The following is a 20820-nucleotide window of genomic DNA, read 5'->3' as shown; positions in this document are numbered from 1 at the left end:
AAATCAGAACCGTGGTCTGGTGCAATGAAACAGCAGCTGGGAAGCCTTCAGTGTAAAAATTAAAAAACCACTAACACCAACACTTCCTCCCTAAAGAAAAATAAACTTTAAAAAATCAGGACTGCAGTGCTGATTCTTGTTTTCCCTCTTTCATTTCTCAGGTAAGATATGATAGATGACAAAAAGCAGAAATACTGAAACTCAGAAAACTGGTCAGCCAGATGAAATGCTTTAAGTACAAAGTTATAGTTGTACGTTGGAGCTCTGAAAGGGCAAGGTCTGCTCTATCAGGTAATGGGCAGTAGGTGTTGGAGACTGCTTTTGGCTTAGTACGGGTTTGGGACAGGAACGCGCCTCAGGAGCAAAGAACCCCTGCCCCTGGAAAAGTGAACTCATTCCCCTTTCTCCTTGGGACACAGCGAACGCGGGCAAGCAAGAGCCAGAAGCAAGTACCGAGCACCAGAGACCACTTGTAAAGCCAACCTCCCCCTTCCTCCCTCAAGGGCTTTCCGAGAACGCCGCGGCCCCGCCGTGCGGAGGAGCGGGACGAGCCCGGGCAGCCGCCCCCGGGCCGCCATGGATACCGCCGCCGCAGCGGGACCGGCCTTTTAACTCGGCTGCCTGCCGTAAAGCGCGCGGCCCGGCGGAGGGGCGGGGCTGACGCAAAGCGCCGCAAAAGGTCGCGCGTCCCCGGCAGCGCTCGCGGCACACGCGCCGCGCGCGGCTGGCGCGCCGTGCTCAATCCCGCGGGGCGGATGGCGCGAGGCCGCGCGCTCCCGCGGGCAGCGCGGCCGCGCGCGTAGGGGCCGCGGGCAGCGCCTCTCCCGCGCCGCTTCTCCGGCGCCGCTTCTCCCGCGCCCCTCCGCGCCATGCTGGCCGCCGCCTGGCTGGGCAGGGGCTCCTGGGGGCTCCTCCGCAGCGCGGCGCGGAGGCGGCCGGGCGGCGGCGGAGCGAGGCCTCTGGGCGGCCGGCCCGGCTCGGCGGCGGCGGGTGGGGGGCGGCGCGGCGGGGGCGTCTCGTGCCTTCCCGCCTGCGCGGGACTCCCGCGGCTGCTGCGCGCGCCCGCCGCTTCCTGGCGCCTCCTCAGCGGCGGGGCCGCCCCGCCCGAGCCCCGGCGGGAGCGCGGCGCGGCGGGGCCCTACGCCGAGCTGGTACGTGCGGGACAGCGGGGACGGGGCGGGCAAACAGGTGTCGCGCCCGACACTCGGGGCAGAGACTCTGCCCTCGGGGCTCTCGCGGCGCGGCGCTTTCCTGTCGAAGGAGAAGTTAATGTTTAGCAAGTCGAGGCCGTGTGCCTTGCGAAAGCAGCAGGCTGCTTCCAAGAACTTTGCGGGCTTTCTGGCTAGCTAAGTGGAAAAAGTATTTGTCGCGATTAAAACTCTTTTACGTGGCCGAGGCGGGGTTTGAGTTCCTGCCCTGAAGTTTTTTCATTTCTTGCTTTACAGTATGAAAACCCCTGGACCATCCCAAATATCCTGTCCATGGCGAGAATGGGTCTGGCGCCGGTTTTGGGCTATTTGATTGTTGAAGAGAATTTCAACGTTGCCCTCGGTGTCTTTGTCCTGGCTGGCGTGACAGACCTGGTATGTCTGCGCCGGTTTGGAAAGGCTTTGGGAACACTGGGCTGACGTGGGCATGCACTGAAACGGGCTCCGGCATAGAATGGAAACAGACAAAGCAGATTTTAGACTTGTTGGTTTCTAGGAATGCTGTATATATGGTGCGGCAAAGGGAATTTGCAGGTGCCTGAAGGGGACTTAATGCTAATGGAGGAAAAGGGAATGTCAGGGCTCCCTGGCCAGCCCCAGGTGGGCATTGGCTACTCAGTGCTTGTGCCGCTGGTGGTCTGTTAAATGATACAAGTATCAGCTAAGAGGTATCACATTTTATCCTAGTTAAACTGGTTGTTTTACCTGATGTCATTCATTAAATATCTCTCTAAAATAGTGTATGCGAGCTGTTTTGGTTCATACTCTTCTAACAGAGAGCAATTTAATTTTGGTTTTCCTAGTTGGATGGATTTATTGCACGGAACTGGGCTAATCAGAAATCAGCACTGGGAAGTGCTCTCGATCCCCTGGCAGACAAAATCCTCATCAGTGTGCTCTATGTGAGCCTAACTTGTGCAAATCTTATCCCAGGTGAGGAAATGTCAGTTGTGTGCTCTAGATAAGGTCAAGGTCAGTTTACATGTAGCAACATTTCTTGTGTTTCTAGAAGGAAAACTGTGTATCTCTTGGAACTCTTGCTTTGCCCTTTGCTCCCATAAAACACTTCCAAAGGGACCCCACAGAAAGCAAGTGCTGCCACATACAAAATGACATTTACTGCCATTTTTGAGTGCTCTTTGTTTAAATCAATAATAGTAGCTCTATAAAGTTGTTTTTTATGGACTGGATTGTTTTAAGACTTCAGCTTAAACCCTTTCAGGAGTTGTGTTAAACATCCTCGGTAATGCATAGAACTCGTTCAAGAGAATTTGGGGGTGTGGTTATTTTGTCTCACTTCCTATTTTCTGCTCTTTTGGTTGTGTTTTACCTTTAATCATGGACAATTTTTCACTGGCTGGTGTTGCCATATCTTGCAGTTCCCCTGACTTCCATGATTATCTTGCGGGATGCGGCGCTCATTGCCGCCGTTTTTTACGTGCGATACAAAACTCTTTCTCCACCGGTGAGTGCAAAGGATTACAAGTGTGTAATCATAACAAAAAATACGTGAATAAGCTTAATTAATGGCAACGTTGGGACCAAGAGATTCTTCATCTTGAGACTTGATGGTTACGAGATGTAATGCTTGTTCTTTTGCCAAATAGTTTTCTGAGCAGAGCAGTGTTTTAATAAAATATGGTTTGTAAAGATAAGTCAGAGCTACTGATAGCTTTTTTCCTGTGTGTGATGTGTAATAATAAATCTTACAAAAGAGCAGTGTAATTCTTTAGTGCTACAATTGCCTTTTCTTTATAATTTATCTGTATCAGTTGTATCAGATTGAATGTACAACGGTTGAGTTTTTGTTCTCTTTTCTCCCCCAACAGAGAACACTGAGTAGGTATTTTAACCCCTGTTATGCTACTGCACAATTAAAACCAACATTCATCAGCAAGGTAAGAGTAATAACTCATTACAAAAGATAACTCCTGGGTACTTGGAGCATTGTGTGGTTTGGAGGGTGGGGATAATTCACCACTACTGCTGAGTACAGTTTCAAAATAGTGCCAACTATTAGTGCCAACTATTTACCTAGATCCTGAAAGGTTTTCAACTATGCTCTGTCAGAGCACATGCTAATTTGGAGAGAGTAAGATGCTTTATTTTAAGAAGGTTTCTAAATAAATTTTCTTTATGTAAACTAATCCTTAAAGCAGTAATCAAAGTGCATGTTGGTATTCCTTGTACATCTTCATGTTGCTCACAGCTCCTGTTTTGCTTTTCTCAGATGAACACAGCAGTTCAGCTGATTTTGGTGGCGGCTTCTTTAGCAGCACCTGTTTTCAATTATGTGGACAGCATATATCTGCAGACATTATGGTAACTAATATCTTACTCTTTTTTTCCCAGATAATTTAATGTGCTTCTAAGGAAACTGGTAATTGAGATTAATTTGTGTGGAACAAAAAAATCTTCTGTGCCCAGAAGATGCAATAAGCCCATATGCCTGAATTTTTACACCTTTAGTCTTTAAATGACACCAGAACTAGATATTTATTGGTACTTAATGAAACTAGTTAGGATCCAGGAATAATAGCTTAGAAAAAAGTCTTTGGGGTAGGCATGGTGTACACAGGCCAAACATAAATTCAGATTAGTGGAGAAAAAAGGAGCAGGAAGAAAGGCTGCATGGATTCCTGATTTATTCATGCCAGAAGTGTCCTTGAACAAGCAACCTTGGGATCAGTAATAAAAGCCATTCTTATTTTTGCTTTATACTGTACCTGCTATCTTGAAATCCAGGCTTCTGCAGCCTGTTTGAAAAGCACATGGAGAAATGGTGATTCCTGCTAGACTTTAGGAAGGAAGGAGAGGGACGGGATGAGAACAGGCATAAAGGAGCTTCCCTCCTTAAGAAATGCTGTTCCTTCTGCTGTCACTGGAGCTCTGAACTGGGTCTGAACTGCAGCTGGCTGCAGCTGTTATGAGTGCAGTTATTTTTCCTGAGCTGTTTGGCAAGAGTTCAGAACAAAGAGTTCTTGAACAGCAGATGTCAGAATTACTTAGTAACTTAGTTTAAAGTAGTGCAAAATCCAGTGTTACTTGTCTTCTAGGGAAATAAAAAAAAACCAACCAAACCAAAGAAACCAAAACCACCAACCCAAACCAAGAAGTGTTTAAGGAACTATGAATGAACCTTGATCTTAACAGTCTGTGGTTTTTTTATCCTGGTGGTAAGACAAAATCTAGAGTTGCCTCTGGGTGTAATTTACCCCGGGTGTTCTGTGAATACTCTCAGAAACTCCCTGGCAGAGTGCTCAGGGAGGGCAGCAAGGAGCAGAGGGGCAGGCAGGGCTGTGGCAGTGACTCCCACCTCAGGGTGGTGTCAGCCTTTCACACAGAGGAGCGCTGCTCATTTAGGGATATCCGTGGTCTGGGAGGGAAACAAAAGAGGCTGAAGCAGGAACTTGTTCTTTAGCTTTGGGACGGTGAAAATGGAAAGTTCAAGTCTTGAGTGGTGTGAATGCTCCCTGCTCACACTACCAAGGAATAGTTTCTCACATCTGTCAGTTCTCAAGCTGGTAGAAGTTATGTAGGCTGCAAATACTCAATCTTTTATTTTCCCTTCTCTAAAGCGAGTGCTGGTGTGGTGATAATTTGTTCTGGTATGCAGTTACACTGAAGCATGCTGCTTACCCCTGGATGGCAGAGCCTTTGTTCATCTAATCCTCCCCATAGCACTGAATTTCAGCTTATAAACTGTAAGCTGCATTTTTATGGAGCACAGTTCCTGACTGTGTAGTTATAAACAGATGCTAAAAAAAAAAAAATAAGGGCACTTTTTATATTGTCCATAGACCCCCATGACTTAGAGGAACTCTTTTCCCCAAAGGTGCATCACAGCTTTCACAACGGCGACATCTGCCTACAGCTATTACCACTATGGCAGGAAAACTGTCCAGGTGATCAAGAACAAGTGAAGTGGTCCAGGTGGTAAAAGGTGAAGTGTTCCTGGAAAGGCAGGAAGGTGCTGAGCCCCCAGAGGTGGTGGTATTGCAGCTGAGTTTTGGATCAAAGCACTCTTTGTTTTTCTGCTTAAACCATGGCATCACGATGAAGTGAAATTTGAACATGTACTGTGTATATATGTAGAGACAGACTTTTTGATGTATTTTTAATTTCTTTAAAAATGAGGTTGTTTACAAAAACAAATAAATCATTCTTAAAAACACCGGTTACCTGCTGCTGCCATGTGCATTCTGAGTAATTTTATGCTGGTTTTGAAGTCAAGCCACGTACTTGGCACCAGATTTGTTTTGCTATAGTCATGGAAGGCCCTGAGTACGCTGGGATCTGAGAAGAAAGAGGAATTGCCAGAGCAAGTTTGTACCTCAGCCTAAGTCAGTAAACCAGCACTGCTCATTAGGACTTAATGACTCACCTCAGGCTGCAGCAGAAGAAAGCATGTCGTCGAGGGACAGCGTCTTCAGAAATTCAAAGCAGAGAGAAATTTTGCTTTATGTTTCATGGGTGATACTGATAAGCCATGAAGAGTTCCTGCCCTGCTCCCTTTTCTTTTTAAAGATGAACAATGATGAACTGTACTCAGGGTTGTTGAGAAAGGTCAGAGGTGCTGTGAGGAGTCTGTAACCAAATGGAGTTAAGTTTCTCATCCTATGTATTAATTTCTAGTGATTGAAAGAAATTCCTGTATCTTCAGATACTTTGAAGCTTCTAAAGATGTTGTTTAATCCCAATACCACTGGCTGAAGAGGACATTTAAAATACTGTCTAAATGAATGGAGACAGTGGAAGTAATTTTAGATGTGTTTGCTGTTATTTCTTCCTGTACTTCGAGCTTCAAGATGTACTCTGTGCTCCCCCTCATGCAAGGACAACTTGTTCTTTGCCTGTTCTCTACCTACAAAACCGAAGAAAGAACAAGGCAGAACAGGTCAAGTTGATCTAAACTCGTATTTTCTCTTTGTGAGCAACATGATTTTTCTTTTATGTCATAAAAAAAGCGCAGCTATGAAGGATTGCAACTATGAAGGGACTGAAATCAGGAGGTAAATAATACCACAGTATTATTGTTGTATTAGCAAAGAAAACTTTCTGTAGAAGAGCACACCGTCTCTTTTGTGACAGTGTGTTTGTATAGACAAAGTATTTTCATGCTTTCTTTATATTGAAACTTGTATAAAATGGTGCACAGAGAAAACACTTGCTCTTTATTAGTACCTTTGTTTTAGCTAGCTCCGTCTTTAATGGCCAGCCCTGCATCTTTCAGCAGAGGATAGAGGGCAAAGCCTGTGGACGTTTCCTTAAGCTACAGGGGTAGTGGAGTATTTCCCGTGACTAAACCAGTTCAAAAAGCGGATATTTGTTGTTCCCGCTCAGCTGGTGGCTGTTACCTTCTGGTTAATGGGATTGGAGCCGGCTTGGGGAGCGTTTCTGGCCCCGCGCGGCCGCCGTACCGCGAACGCGCCCTGCCCGCGATGGCGGCGCCCGAGCCGCCGCCGCCGCCCGAGGGCTCCAGGCCGCTGAGCGCGCTGCTGAGCGGCATCGCCCAGGCCGCCTTCCACGGCACCGCCGGCATCACCGAGGAGCTGCTGCGCGCCCAGCTCTACCCCGAGGCGCCGCCGGAGGAGTTCCGCGCCCTGCGGGCCAAGATGGGCGGCCTGCTGCAGGTACCGGCGGCGCGGGCCCGGGGCGCTGCGGGGGGAAGGGGCCGCGGTCTGGGGGAAGCCGCTCCGTCGGCCGCACTCCCGCAGGTGTCCGGCATCCCCTCCTCCGGGGGACTCTGGGTGCAGGGCCAGAGCACTGCCCTGCCCTCTGCCCTGCCCTGCCCGCGGTGACATCTTCGGCTCCATCCCCGAGCGGGCACAGCCCGGTGCGGGGACCGGCCTGCAGCTGTGTCAGGGAAGGGTGGGTTGGATATCGGCAAAAGGTTCTTCATCGGAGCGGGGCTGGGCGCTGAACAGGCTCCCCGGGCAGCGGGCACAGCACCAGCCTGGCAGAGCTCTGGAAGCGTTTGGGCAGTGCTCTCAGGCACAGGGAGGGGCTGGGCTCCCTGGTTCCGTACGGTGGGTCCATGAAACGCCGCCATCCTGTGCCCCGGGCTGCCCGGGCACCCCTCGGGAGCCGCAGCCCCTCAGGCCCCGTGCTGGGCAGGGACCGGCGGCACTCTGGGGTCTGTGCTCCTGGGAACACCAACCTGCTCCTCTCTGAGAAGAACTGCAGCTTGCTTGTGAGGAAAAGCAAAGCACCACCAATCATGAGGCAGGCCAGTGTACTTAGTCGACAGATTTTGCTTCTTGTGCAAGGGAAAAGATCTCTTTCCCTCCAATGGAGCCTTTTGGTCTCCGTTCGAAGTGAGCAGCGTTGTGTAGTTGCTGAGAGCTGCATGCTGCTCAGGGGGGCTCCAGGTGTTAAATCCTTGGATGGCCACTGCCACCTTGTGGGTAAATGCACGCTTGGATTGGCCAGATTTATAACCCTTTAAGTACCCACTAGTGATACTTTTAAATAGAATTGAGAGATTTGGAATTTGATGAGCATGATGTCACTCGCTTTCTGCCTTTATGAAGGCTCTGTCATATATTTAATGGTCAGATTCATGTGGTGCCCCGAGAAGCCTGCAGTGGAATCCTTAAAACTGATTCCTTCAGGGCTCTGTGGGATTTTTTCTAATGGGTAACTTAAAGGAAGTGACACTTAAGTTCTATGGATCCTAATAGGATCTGTGCTCTAGAGCATCCTGAAAGAGCCCCTTGGCCTTCTGGTTGCTCTGAGGGCCCTCTTTCCTTCACACCTGCCCCTCTTGGAGGGGAAGGCTGATATGGGGACTGTGCTTTGGAAGTATGGAGGCTTAAAATGATCTTCCTCTTTTAATATCTTCCCGACTTGAAACCTGGAGGGGTTTTGTGTCGCACTGTATTTGCTGATAGCAGCAAACTTCAAAAGTGATCCTCTGTGCTTACATCTTGGTCTTTGGATGCACCTCGTGGGTGCTGGTGTCTCCTCAGCACTTTACTGAAGAAGCAAAACTTACTGCAAGGTGTGCCTTTTCCCTTCCTTGTTAGGTGCCATGTGAATTTCTGAGCTTATTTATTCCAGTTTTGATACTTGATTGTGAAAAATCTCTATGATTAAAATTACAAAAGCTGGGAGAAAAAATATGCCTTTGATACCTTTTTGTGGTTTTATTTTTTCCTTCTTCCTCTGGGTGGTGGAGGAAGTGGAGCAAACAGCAGGATGTCAAAGTCTAGAAGCAGAGAGATTCATTTCCCCTGTGACTTAAGTGGTGTAGTAGTTGGTGTCTTCTAAGCAGTAAACATGGACCTGGACCATAAATCAACCTCTTGCTTTCACTGGCTCTGAGCTTAAGCAAGGTGAAGGACTTCCCAGTACCTATCTGCATTCCCCCTGTGCAAAGCATGGGGATGAATAAAAAGTCTATCATATCCACTGTAACAATAAAAGAATTACATTTTTCTCCCCCTGGATTATGCAGAGAGTAGTGCTGGGTTTATGTTTATAGAAGATGTCATTGTGATCTACTTCTTCCACCTGTTTCCTTTGCTGCCCATCTATCTGCTGAATATGCATGAAATCATCTGACCTCTTTCTAAAATGCCATATTTAATTTGTAGTGAAATCATGTTTCTTTATTAAATTTACTTTAAAAATATATATATAATTTCTTGTGTGGAGAATCCTGGAAGGCAGGACAAAGCCCTAGGAAGGCTGGCCCTGGAGAACCATATGATTTCAATGTTCATTTAATTGTTTTTTGCACTCTGCCTTCGTCCTTCCCAGCCTCCTGTCCCTTAAGGCTGCAAAGCATCGGAAACTGGGGAGGGAAGCTTTGTGAATTCTCACCCCCACCTTTTTTGGGTTTTTCAAAAGTTATTTCATCCTGATTAAAACACTACAGTTGTCTGCTTCTTACATAAGTTTAATTTACAGTATTGGTTCACCGGTCATAGTTCCTTTCCGTGTGGAGTAATCCCACTGTTTTCCTTTTGGTGGCAGTAACCTCTCGCATTTATTGAACGGGATCCTTGGCTGCTGGCTTTAAAGGGTCCTCCTTCACTCTTCTGCTTTGGAAAAAACTTTATGTAGGCTAAATAATAATAAAAATTGCAGCATGAGGAGTAGAAATATTTTATTGTATTTGATTTATAAGTTTTTTTGGTTTTTTGTTTGGTCGGGGGTTTTTTTTGACAAATACTGAGGAAGTTACCATCTGTAATAAATATCCTGATGTGTGAATGGTATATAGACTATATAAATAATATATATATATATATAATATAATATTATATAATAATATACAATTATAGCTTATATGTTGTTAAATATATTTGTATTTATAAATAACATTCTATAATTAATAATAAGAGCTTGATATCCAGCATATAAATGTGTCCCTAAAGATTGTCAGCCTCCTGCTAGGGACTGCAACCCTTTCCTTGTGAAGTTGCTGTTGTGACCTCAAGAGGGGTTTCCAAAGCATTTTTACCCCTGTTTGACAAGGAAGGGACAGCTCCATCTTCATAACAGGGACCTGCCCTCATGGGAAAAGTCAGAGCAGAAAAACACTTGGAAGGCTCCCTCAGCCGTGGAGGATAAAGGCTTTTGCTTCTTCAGCAAGGATTTCTGCTAACAGAAACATTTCTGCTAACAATTTCTGCTAACTGGTGGAAAATAAATGACTTCTTGTAATTCTTAATAAGGGAAAAGAGTTGCCATTCTTCCCTCTCCTCGGATACCTTGTGATTCCTCAATGTGTGGGCTGGGTCATGAACTCCAGAACACTTTGCAGTTGCCCAAACTTCTGGAAGGCTGAGATGGAGAGCAGCTTCAGATAAAATAATTTTGGAAGAGCTAATAGGAGAGGCTGCTTGCTTTCAGCCAATTAGATTTGCAGTTGTGCCTGCATCTACTGACTAAAAAGAAAATCTTTTAAGCAAACTCATTCTTATTGATTTGGGAAAAAGGAAAACAAATACTTGTCCCCCTATTTTCTACCCAAAAATGTGTCCCATGTAGTGTTATACTTTTCACCCCAAGGGATGACTGGGCTTATAATGGATAATTCTATTTGTTGTTGGGCTAAGTGAAAATGTATTAATAACATTGCAAAGAATTTTGTGAGGGAGGAAATGTCTGTAGTGTTATAATAGTACATATATGAGAAAATTATTATTATCTGAATTAATGTTTGCCTGGAACAACTACATAAAAATCATAGCCTTTTTTGTTGTTTTTTTTTTTAATTAGCAAAACACCACTATTATGTAGCTCACTAATCTGAGCACAGTTCAGTTGCCAGCTCACCAGTGTCTGGTGTTGCAGCATATGTTTTCTTGTATAAACTCTAATCCCACAGTTGCTACTTCTTTTTTTCCCCTTTTCAAGCATTGTCTTAGGAGGGTAGAAAATGTAATGTGTACTGGAACTAGCACCTACTGAATTGCAGTGATGACAATGTGCACGGGCACTATCCCAAAGCACTCTTACTGCTTTCAGTGTGAGTTATTGTAGCTTTTATGTTGGTGTACGTGTGGTCGCTTCACAAGGGAACTGGCCCAGCTGGCAGGTCACATAAAGTGGAGGGGAAAATGCTAGAAAACAATGAAGTGGAGAGGAAGGTTGGGTGCAGAAGGTGACGGGGTTGAAGAACGTTGCCAGGAGTGATAAGATCAGTGCTCCACTGCCTGCAGCAAGCAATTTGTTGCTTAGGTATGTCAGCTAGAAAGAACAGCGTGCCTGCATCATTAGGGATTTTTTCATGACTTTTTCGTGATTTCTCAAGTTGCATAAGTTGGGATTTGTGTTGTTAGAGTCTCTCACATTTGCAGTGTTGTTTTCACTGGCACTGTGGTTCCTGAGGAGGTGTGTAGGAGGTGGTGTTATTGCTCGTGGCTCTGGGATTTGGAGGTGATGCTGTTCTGCATCACGAGCATTGTTTTAAACAACAGGGTGTGAACAAGGAGCCTGTACATTACAAACCTCAGTTAACTACGTCTGCAAATCCTCCAGGCAGACAGAAACAAAAGGCTCCCACCGTTAGGACATTGTCCATTTAATGAGTGGTATTTTCTATAGCTGACTGAGACAGAAAGGCTCGTTTCATCTGGGACTGTGAAATGCTGCTATTCTGTGACTCTGCCACCTCAGTGAAAATGGCTCACCTGAAGTTTAATGGTTTACCTGACCTTTTGTAGTGCCTTTTTTTTTTTAAGGTTAGCTACGAAAACTTGGTAGATTAAAGAAACATCATCAGATCTGCGTCACCGATCTATAACAGGTGTGGTAGACTCTGTATTGCCCAAACAAGAAGCAAATCTCTTTCTCTCTCTCTCTCTCCCCTAATTACAGTGTCGATTACATCTCTGCAAGCAGAGATCTGGTTGCTTTGCCCCAGTTGTGGAGGTTGGTGCTACCTGTGTGTTTCTAGAGCAGGCAGGTCAGTACTGGCTCTTCTCGTGTCTAATGCTGCTGCACTACCTCTGAGTCTTAGAGTGCCCTACTGGATCTTAAATCTGCTGATTGCCAGGTAATGGACTTCCAGAGAAGCATGCTGCTGAGGAAGTTGGATTCCCTGGTGGTGGCAGTGCTTCAAGTCCTGCTGATTCCCACTTTACCGTCCAAATACATGGTTTGTTGCATTTGTAGGACTTCTGCAAGTATGTAGCATTTTCATCATTAATGACCTCATTTCTCAAAAAAAAAAAAAAAAAAAAAAAAACAACAAAACAAAAAAACACCCAAACCCTACAGGTGTGATTTCATAAGTTACACACACATATGTGTGTGTCTGTGAGCAGCATATTCTGTGCATATAGAGGGGTGTGTGCAGACAGACACTCCCATGCACAGAAAGGAAAATATATTGGTTATGCTGAAATTCATTATTCCAACCTGATCCCCATGGTGTTTCTTTTGACCTGAACAAGAGACTACTCTGATTGAAGAACAGGGAGTCAGATCTTGCCTTTGAAGATCATTATTCCAAATTAAATGTTTTTACTATGCTTAATTAGCATTCATCAAACACATGCAGTATGGAATATATTTGAAAAGGGAGAACGACTCCCTTAGGCTTCACATATAGTTTCATGCCTTGATTTCAGTGCCACTAAGGCTCCATTCCCTACTCCCCAAAGTGTGTAGGAAATGATGAAGAGAGTGATGAAGCTCAGTGCCATCATCTCGCAGCACTGGTGATTTTCTGGACTACTTTGATTTGTCTTTCCTCCTTTAAATGTGGGACTCTGAAAAGGGGAGAGCTTGAGCTGTCTCATCTTCGATTTGATGCAAAAAGAAAGACTAAAAGGAAAGGAAAAGCTCTGTGCTGAAATTTTGTTCTTTATTAAATGATATTTTAAAAATTGTATCTCTTACGACTGGTGCAAGGGAAGATTAGTTCTTGCTTGCTGTAGGAGCCAACTGATGGTGTCAAGGAAGTAAAAATATTCATTTCAACCTCACTGGTCTCATGTGAGGCTGCCACACAGCTGAACAGAAAATAGACCTTTCTTGCTTGCTTTCTGTCTTGCTTTCTTTCTTCAGAGAGAGTGGTTAACACATGGAATAGCACTCTGTCAAAGATGCAGGAGCTGTGGTATGCACTTGAGTGAAGTTCACAGCTAGTGTAGGAAAAGGAAATTTGGATGACACAACTCAACCTTTTTACAAGCTGAACATCTGAAATTTTAAATTCCTTTTAGCACTTATCTACAATCTTGGCAGGATGTAATTTAGATTTTTGACAGTGTTAGTGTGTAACAACTGGGTGCAGTATATCCAACAACTTATTAGAAAAAAAAATGCAGACAAGACTAAAAATTTTGTATGGTATGGCTAGAATCTGCTTGTATGGTTAGAATTATTGCAGTTTGAAGCTTGTACTCTGGATTTCTTCTAGTCTGGTGACCAAATATGATGGAGCCTGACTTCTTCAACATTTGGGTGACATTTGTTTTTTTCAATAGTTTTTTTAATTAAAAAAAGGAAAAGCTTTGTGGCACAAAATACCAGGCACTGCAAATGTTACATGAAGTCCTTTTCCATTGATATTTTAGTCCTAAAACCCAATGGGACAGAAGTTGTCAGGTAAGAACGTCAGACAGCTTGAGCTGCTGAGTGACTCCTATGTGTTTCCCCAGGAGCCTCCTTGGGCAGTCAGGTTTAGCTGCAGCTTCCTGGGAGGGCTCCAAGATCATCCCTGGGGGATGATTTATTTTATAACAAGGTGAATTGAGTCACTTTATTTAAAGGCAGGGCTTAAAATACCTGGTTTTTAATTTTATAATTATCATTATAAATGTATGCTTTTACACTGCGAATTTTAAGGAAAGGATGTAATTTATGGAGTAAGAAAGAATGAGTGGAACATTGATGGCCTCCATTGTGAAGGATTAAGGGTTCATTATTGGGAAAACCAAACTGGCTTGCTTGGTTTGTGGGCTTTGGTTGGTTGGTTTGTTTTGTGTGGCTGTTTTTGTTGGGTTTGTTTTGTTTTGGCAGTTTGTTTGTTTTGAGGGGAAGGCATTTTTGTTTTGTATTATTGATACCTGAAGCTTAAGCACAGTAGTTTTCCATATTTTTTACCATTGTATTTTACCATTTTACCAGTCATAAACAAGAAAATCAAATCTTCCTTTACTTATTTTAGCCACCCAACTATTTAAAAATTGGACTGTTTGAATGATGTAAGTTGGACTTGCCTTTTCCTTTGTTTGCAGTGCATGAGCACCTGGTTCTGGATGATAGCCAAGATCTCATTTAGAGTATTATATCTTTTATAAAGTTGGTAGTTTTAGAATTGTACAGCAAGCCTGGGACTCTCTCCTCATTCTTAGTTCCCACTGGAGTTCAGTATCTGTTTATCTGCTGTGCTTGAGGACTGCAAGTTGGATTTTTAAAGGTGACAGTGATCTTGGAATGCATTTTTTTATCCCTCTAATTCTTTTGCATATTCTGTATTTACCTCTTTACAATGCTGGTTTATATGTGATTTCATCAAGTAAAAATAGACTGCAACAGTCTCATGAAAACAAGACATAAAATATACTATTCAGAGAAAATGTGAAACAACAACCAACTTGTCCAAACAGTTTATAGCCTTAAGTGTTTTTCTAACTATTTTTAAAATGTTTTTGCCGTTGTGTCATGTCATTGTGCATATGTTAATAGGTTTTTGAAAGCATGTTTTTTCACATCTCTCTCTCTTCCCTAACAGTAAAAAGTGGCAATATAAATATAGTTTGAGCAAAATCTGTGGGTTTTTTTCCAAATAAGGTTAGATTTTTTTCTGGTTGAGATGTTTTGGGATCTTTGCCAAAAGATTTCTACCTCAGCTTGGTGGGTAGTTTTGCCTTTCCTTTCTTTGCAGTCTCTCTGAACTGTGATGCCAGGATTATGAAATATGTTTTGAAGATACACCCAGACACTGAAGTAGTATCTGTGTGAAAGGCAAGTAATCAACAGACATTTTTACTCCTTGTCTGACATTTACACATGGCTTTGTTGTCTCTCTTCAGGCTGTCACATCAGATGTGCTGTTCTCTCAGACTCTTTTTGCCATTTCTGGTTCAAGAGTAGTTTTTATTCTCCTCTGACAAGCTGTTTGTATAAGTACCTTTTAGTTTTACACAGTTACACATGGCAGAAATATTTTGTGTAGTTGTGATTCCTTTTTTATTTTTCCATTTAGCTCAAATTTTTAACATTTTTGAAGTGAGAAAAAGGCTTGTAACTCCCTTTCTCTGTCAAAGAAGAAATGGTACATTTATGATTTACATTTGCTTGGCAAGGAAAGTGGGTTTGTTCATTTTATGACATGTCAGGAAATCTATAAAAAGTCTCATAACGAACAGAAAGCTCTAATGAAGTTGTCCAGTTCATGTGGACAAATGGCAAGGAGTTTACTGAGTAGGAGTAGCCCCCAGTTTGACTAAAAGACAAAAGCCACAGGAAAAAGTAATTGAATTCTTTTAGATGCCAAGTGTTGCAGTGCCTTGGAGCAATTGATTGCTGAAGTTTCTAGCAGTTAAGGCCTAAAAATGTGAAATCTAAGAGCAGATTTTCAGCACCAAGCAGTTTCCACTGATAGTGTCCCTGCAAGCTCTGCCAGCCACAGCGGTGAGCGTGCAGCAAAGCACAGGGCTGGGGAGGGACAGGGCTGGGATAGGACGGGGCTGGGATAGGACGGGGCTGGGATAGGACGGGGCTGGGGAGGGACAGGGCTGGGATAGGACAGGGCTGGGGAGGGACAGGGCTGGGGAGGGACAGGGCTGGGGTGGCACAGGGCTGGGGAGGGACAGGGCTGGGGAGGGGTTCCTACAAGCTTGGGGAAACCTGATGGCTTGGCCAGTTCTACTGATGGATAACTCCAGCAGCCCGATGTGATAGGTACAGAGAGCCACGCTCTCTGGGGTAATCAAAGCAGTCAGTAATGTTTAATGGGATTCTGTTGGAGAGGGCTTTGGTCGATGTCTTAGCTGTTTCACCATGTCATTAGCTTTTCCTCTCCCCAAAATGTTAATTATATTTAGTGCAGAGATAATTCTTGATACAGGAAATGGCAACTAGGTCTTTATGGGAAAGTGAGAGATGGTTTCTTCCGAGCTCCCTCCTTCGGCCTTGCTCCTATCAGGTGATGTTTTCCGGCAGCAGGGATGGGAGAGGAGGATTTACAGTTGGGAATCCTGTGCTGAGGAGTTTGACCTGCTGCTGCTTTCTTCTCGTAAAGGCTCAGCTGTTCGCAGCCACCATGGCTGCTGCTGGTTTGGGGAGCATGTTTTATGTTTCACTGAGCTGGCAGGAGGGAAAACCATTTTCCCTGTGCTGAAAGGAAGCCCTGGTGGCTGGGATCCTGAGAATGGAAGCTTCCCTCTCACCTGTCAGCTCTGTCAGCATGTAACATGAGTTGTCAAAATAGGTGGTGAAGGACCAGCTGGCAGAGCACTGTTGCTTGCTTCCTGTGAGGCAGTGTAGTCTGTAAGCTTGCCTCCTTTCCTGGCTGATCTGTTTGCTGCTCTGAAACACAGGGTCTGCAGGGTTATGGCTAAGGCAGGGATGTGTTCCCAGCCTGGGCTGGGAGTGCAGAAATCCTTCTGCTTCCAAGTAGGAAATGGAACTCCGGCTGCTGCTTAGAGTGGCAATAACAGATAATGCACAATAGTGCTGGGAATTGGGGAGATTGGAGTCAGAATTTGCCACTAAAAGGGAGTATATGGCAGCAGTAGAGGGATGAGACTCATTGAGACTCATAGCTCATGTTTTTCACTGGTAGAGCATCTCTGCTTTATGTCCAACTGAAAGCCAAAGGACAGATTAGCTGAGGTAACCATTAACTTTTAAGATGCAGACAATCGAGGTACTCTGAGTAAAAGTGGAAATTTAATTCATGACACTAAGTCTGTTTCTCTGCTTGGTTCATAATAAAGTAAGTTTGTGCTGATTTCACTGCTGGAGCTTTGCAAGCAGGATCACTGCTTGCAAAGCTCCAGCAAGCTCTGCTAATGTCTGCACCATTACTGCACTCAGGGTAGGGCTACAACTTTTTTTTTCCATGTCTTCAAAATGAAGAAGTGCTCCAACTTCTATTTTTAACTCTCCTAAGTGAAAGGAGATTAGACATGAAGCAGTAGTCCACAGCAGCAAGTAATTTTCCCAGAATGATTGTAGAAACCTGATAAACACAGATCTCTTTTATTGTAAGAGAGTAGAGGGGAAGAAGAAAAGGCTGAGCACGTGGTCTCCTAAGGGAATGACAGGTCATGTCACCAGTTCCAGGACTGTCACTGTGTCTGTCTCTCTTTTCCTGCTTTTACTCCACCCCTTGATTTTTTTTTTTTAATTTACAGTCTGGTATTTTCTGTCCTATCTGGATTTCTTCTGCCTTTTGTTTACCTCTCTGTCTTTGGCAATAGTGCATTAAATTGCTTTACTCTGATGAGGATTTTTCCTTCTGAATGCAGCTCCTTCAGGACTGAAGAAGAAACCATTTTAGGCCGAATAATGTAACTTCTAAAGATCTGTGTGTTCTCCAAGAAAACAGCTCCCTTCTGCTGAAGCCAAGTTCAGGGAGCACATGTGTGTGCACATTCATTTTGAAAGAGGTTGAACCTCTCAAACTTCTCTGTAATATGGTTGCATCTTTAAGAACTACTGGAAATGGGACATTTCTTTCCCTCCACCCCAAGTGGCAAAATGCTTTCTAAACCACAGCAAAAAATTGAACTTGAGTGGGGAGAAAACTATTGGCAAAGTCTGGGATTTTTTTTTTTTTTGCTGTAATTCAGTAGAGTACAGGTCAGTTTGGACAATTTATATTTGTATTTTTAATTTCATTAAGTTTATATTTTTAATCCTGCTGTATCACCTTTGTTGTTGCAAGTGTATCTGCTATTAATAGAACTTCTGTTTTGTTCCATGTTTTATCTCCCTCCAGCCGGTCCAACCTATCTGTGCTCTCTGAGAAGCACTTTCCATTGCTTTTTTTCTTGTATAACTCTTTCTCTTTCTATTTTAAATAATACAAGTGTTTTGAGAACTTACTCAGGAAGGAAGGGCTGGTGCTTTTTTTAAATGTTTATTGCTTAAAATCCTAGCTTTTAGTATCCACTCATAATCTGAGTCTGCAGGCATGGTTTGGATATCCACCTATGAGTGATGTTATCTGTGGGTGGGCTTGTTCTGTTTTTGTTATTGTTTGTTCTTGTTTTATAAGTGCTGTAAGTGTCTAAGTGTCTACTCTGTAGACAGAGTAGGTACAGACTGAGTAATCCTGATGATTCTCCATTTTCCTTCAGCCAAAGATATTTTCTGGAGTGTGGGAGCCACTTGAGGTTTCCAGGAAGCGATGCGACCGCAGGAACACGGCTCAGGTTGCGGCTCCTCTGGTGGCTGCCTGTTTTCATCAGCCCTCCATCCTCTTTTGTCATCAAATGCATCTTCACACCATAGTAAAATGACACCTTCTGCAAATAAATTTAGGAAGTGGTGTTTTATGGTGTTGTGAGTTCAAACAGGGCATTTCTAGCAGCTGCACAGGCTGTTGGCAGGAGCAGGCTGGAGAAAAAATGTTGTGGTCACTTCACATGCTTTTAAAAACTAATGCTAAAGTCTCTTTTGTGTTCAGTTGTAAGGTAGGTCAAAAATAGCTGAGTATTCACTCCCCTGTGATTGAACTTTAAAGCAAAAAAAACATAATTTTAACAGAGAACATAGTTTGGTCAGCTTGTATGCAGGAAAAAAAATAGGTTGGTGTTTAGAAGATTTGTCCTTGGTGGGAGCCTGGGAATTGTGGGGGTGAAGATGGAGAAATCAGTGAAGAAGCATGGAAGGGATCCATTGAGAAGAGTTTTTTCCTTCCATGTGCACAGTTGACAAGTCTGTGTGGAATCAAGCTTAATCGGATCAGGAATACAGGAAGGATATAATTTTGCCTGAAACTCATCATCCACACACACGTTTTTCCCATCTGCAGTAGCAGTTCCATAATTTTTGTGTTGGTGTGTGTTGCAAATTTTCCCATCCAAGGAGAAAGCTTGATGAAAATCAGAAGTCAAATTCAAAAATATTTACAAGTCTGCTGAACCTCTTGACCTGGTGAGTGCCTCCTTGGCAAGGAAGCAAAAGGTTGGAATAAAAAAATCTGTTGTTGCAGAAGACCTGTTACATACTAGGAAAAAAGTAAGCTACAGGGTTTAAATAAATGTATTTATTAACCTCTTAATGGTTCACAGGTTCAATGGTTCTTTTCTCTTAGCAAACTGTTTTATTTCACTTTTAGCTTTCACTACAGCTCCATAAGAGGCAAATAAAAGTAATATTGGGACATGGTATGGAATGTGAATAAAAGAATTCGTGTGATCTCCCATGGATTTGATGAGGACCTAAAGATGAGTTAAAATCTTTCTTTGTGGTAGAAATACTAAATGTATTAAGGTCACCTTGATCTCTGACTTAGAAATTTGTGGGGGGTGTAGAAGCCTTTAGTTTTGGGGTTTTTTTCCCAAAAGATGAATCACCATTTCCAAGTGCAGACAGGCTGCAGGCTGTTATATCTAATTTTATCTTAATTCTGATTCTCAGGAGAGCTCTTGGACTGTAATAAACAGTGTTTGTGAGGCACAACCTACCAACTAGTTGAAAACCTCCACTATCTCCAGAAACGTGGGAAAGTCTTCTGGACTTATATCCAGGGACCATCTGTGGGAAGAGCTCATTTATTACAGGGCTGGTTATCTCAGCAGGCCTTGGGGGAGTCAGGCTCGTACATACAAAGGAAGACCCAGAAACCACAGGGCTGGGAAGATGTTGGATTCCTCCTGTCAGAAGCTGCTCTTTGCAGAGGAACGTGCTGAGCTGACTCTGACAGATAGCACAGTGTCAGAGCACTTTGTGTGCTGTTCTGAGCTGCTTCTCTTCCCCCGCAGGCAGCTGCTGTTTGCCCCCAAATCCAGGAAATGTTTTCTTCTGAGGCTGATAAGTGAAAGAGGTGCACATTGGTGTTACCCAGAATGGGCTTTGTGTGGTGAAGATGTTCAGCTGAGCAAGGTTCCTTGGCACGTTCCTCCTGTCTGCAGCTGCTTCCACATCTCCCTGCATGCATTTCTGGGGTCTGAGAAATGGCTTGCAGGGTTCTATTTCTCAAAGCACATGAATGAGAGGGGCTGTGATGCAGGAATAACCTTTTACCCTACCTCCCAAAAGCCTGAGGAGGTGAGTTCAGTAGCACAGTCCATGGCACTGAACAGTTTGTTTCCTTGAGCTTGGGATTTCTTTGTGCTACAGGCTGGCAGCAGCCTGCACTTCTGGGGGTCAGCTGGAGGAAATGCCTCCACGTGCTGCTGTGTCTAGCCCTTAGAGCTCTTCTGTGATGGTTGACAAGCAATGTTTTTCTTCTGAAAATGAAATGTGTTCTTTTTTTCCCAGTGGGTTTTACCAGTTGTTGTTTCTCACTAGTACTGCATGCTTGTCAGGCTTTATTTCTCAGAAGAGATAATGAATTTAAGTCTGTTTTCCTGTTCTGTGTACCAGGGCACATGTCTGATGGATCTAATTAGGCTAATACAAAACTCTCCAGATTACCAAATATTGTTTCATTAAGGAAATGGTATTTGAAGTCTTATTTTTATTGGCTGAATTGTATTTGAAGACACAGTGGGTATGTGTTGAAGGAGAACACAAGGAGAATTCAGTATTACTAAAACTGTTTCTTGCTGTTCAAAAGCATCTGCCCAGCCTCTGGAAAAGAAAGTATTGCCAGTCACCAAGGGCAGGATTTGTGTGCTTGTAATGTGACATACTGTCCATAAGCTGTGCTTTTTTGGAGGGAAATGAAAAAGTGTTTTATCAAATCACAAAATACATAATGTGAGGAAATTTTTCATAGCTAATGGTGCTGTCTTACAGACTCTAGTTTTGAAATAGACATTTCTTACTTTTCTTACTTAGATATTTAAGTGAATAGTCACAGTAAAGTTAATTTACATTTGGCACTGGCATAGAACAGCTGTGATTTTATACATTCTTAAGAGAACTTTTCTGGTTTCTGTTAGTTGAAGATTTTTATGTTGAAATGGTAAATTACTTGTGATTACCAGCAAAAACCGAAATACCTGAGAGTATAAAGTCTCTATAA

The 20820-nt window shown here is 43.7% G+C and overlaps 2 protein-coding genes across 4 annotated transcripts in view; both read left to right on the top strand.

The window, feature by feature from the left end:
• Window positions 1-687: 687 nt before the first annotated feature.
• On the top strand, window positions 688-6192 carry CRLS1 (cardiolipin synthase 1). The gene is made up of 7 exons (XM_084202234.1): window positions 688-1151; window positions 1446-1583; window positions 2012-2141; window positions 2588-2673; window positions 3038-3106; window positions 3439-3530; window positions 5044-6192. Exons 1-7 carry the CDS (start codon window positions 870-872, stop codon window positions 5129-5131), a joined length of 885 nt encoding a protein of 294 aa, XP_084058360.1. The 5' UTR covers window positions 688-869; the 3' UTR covers window positions 5132-6192.
• Window positions 6192-20820, top strand: part of COMMD1 (copper metabolism domain containing 1) — a 62252-nt gene continuing 47623 nt past the window's right edge. Inside the window, exon 1 of one of the 3 annotated variants that reach the window (XM_084202236.1) lies at window positions 6192-6220. Coding sequence is in view for 1 of the 3 variants with exons in the window: in XM_084202235.1 (XP_084058361.1) it covers window positions 6650-6841 (192 nt within the window). In the remaining 2 variants the exon portion in view is untranslated. Of the gene's footprint in view, window positions 6221-6639; window positions 6842-17163; window positions 17484-20820 lie in introns of those variants that run through there. The other 2 variants (XM_084202235.1, XM_084202237.1) reach the window with 2 other exon arrangements.

Source organism: Fringilla coelebs (assembly GCF_963513975.1).
Source record: "Fringilla coelebs genome assembly, chromosome: 3".
Taxonomy (NCBI): Eukaryota; Metazoa; Chordata; class Aves; order Passeriformes; family Fringillidae; genus Fringilla; species Fringilla coelebs.
The sequence above is the reverse complement of the archived record's forward strand: the minus strand, read 5'-3'. Positions and strand labels throughout refer to the sequence as shown.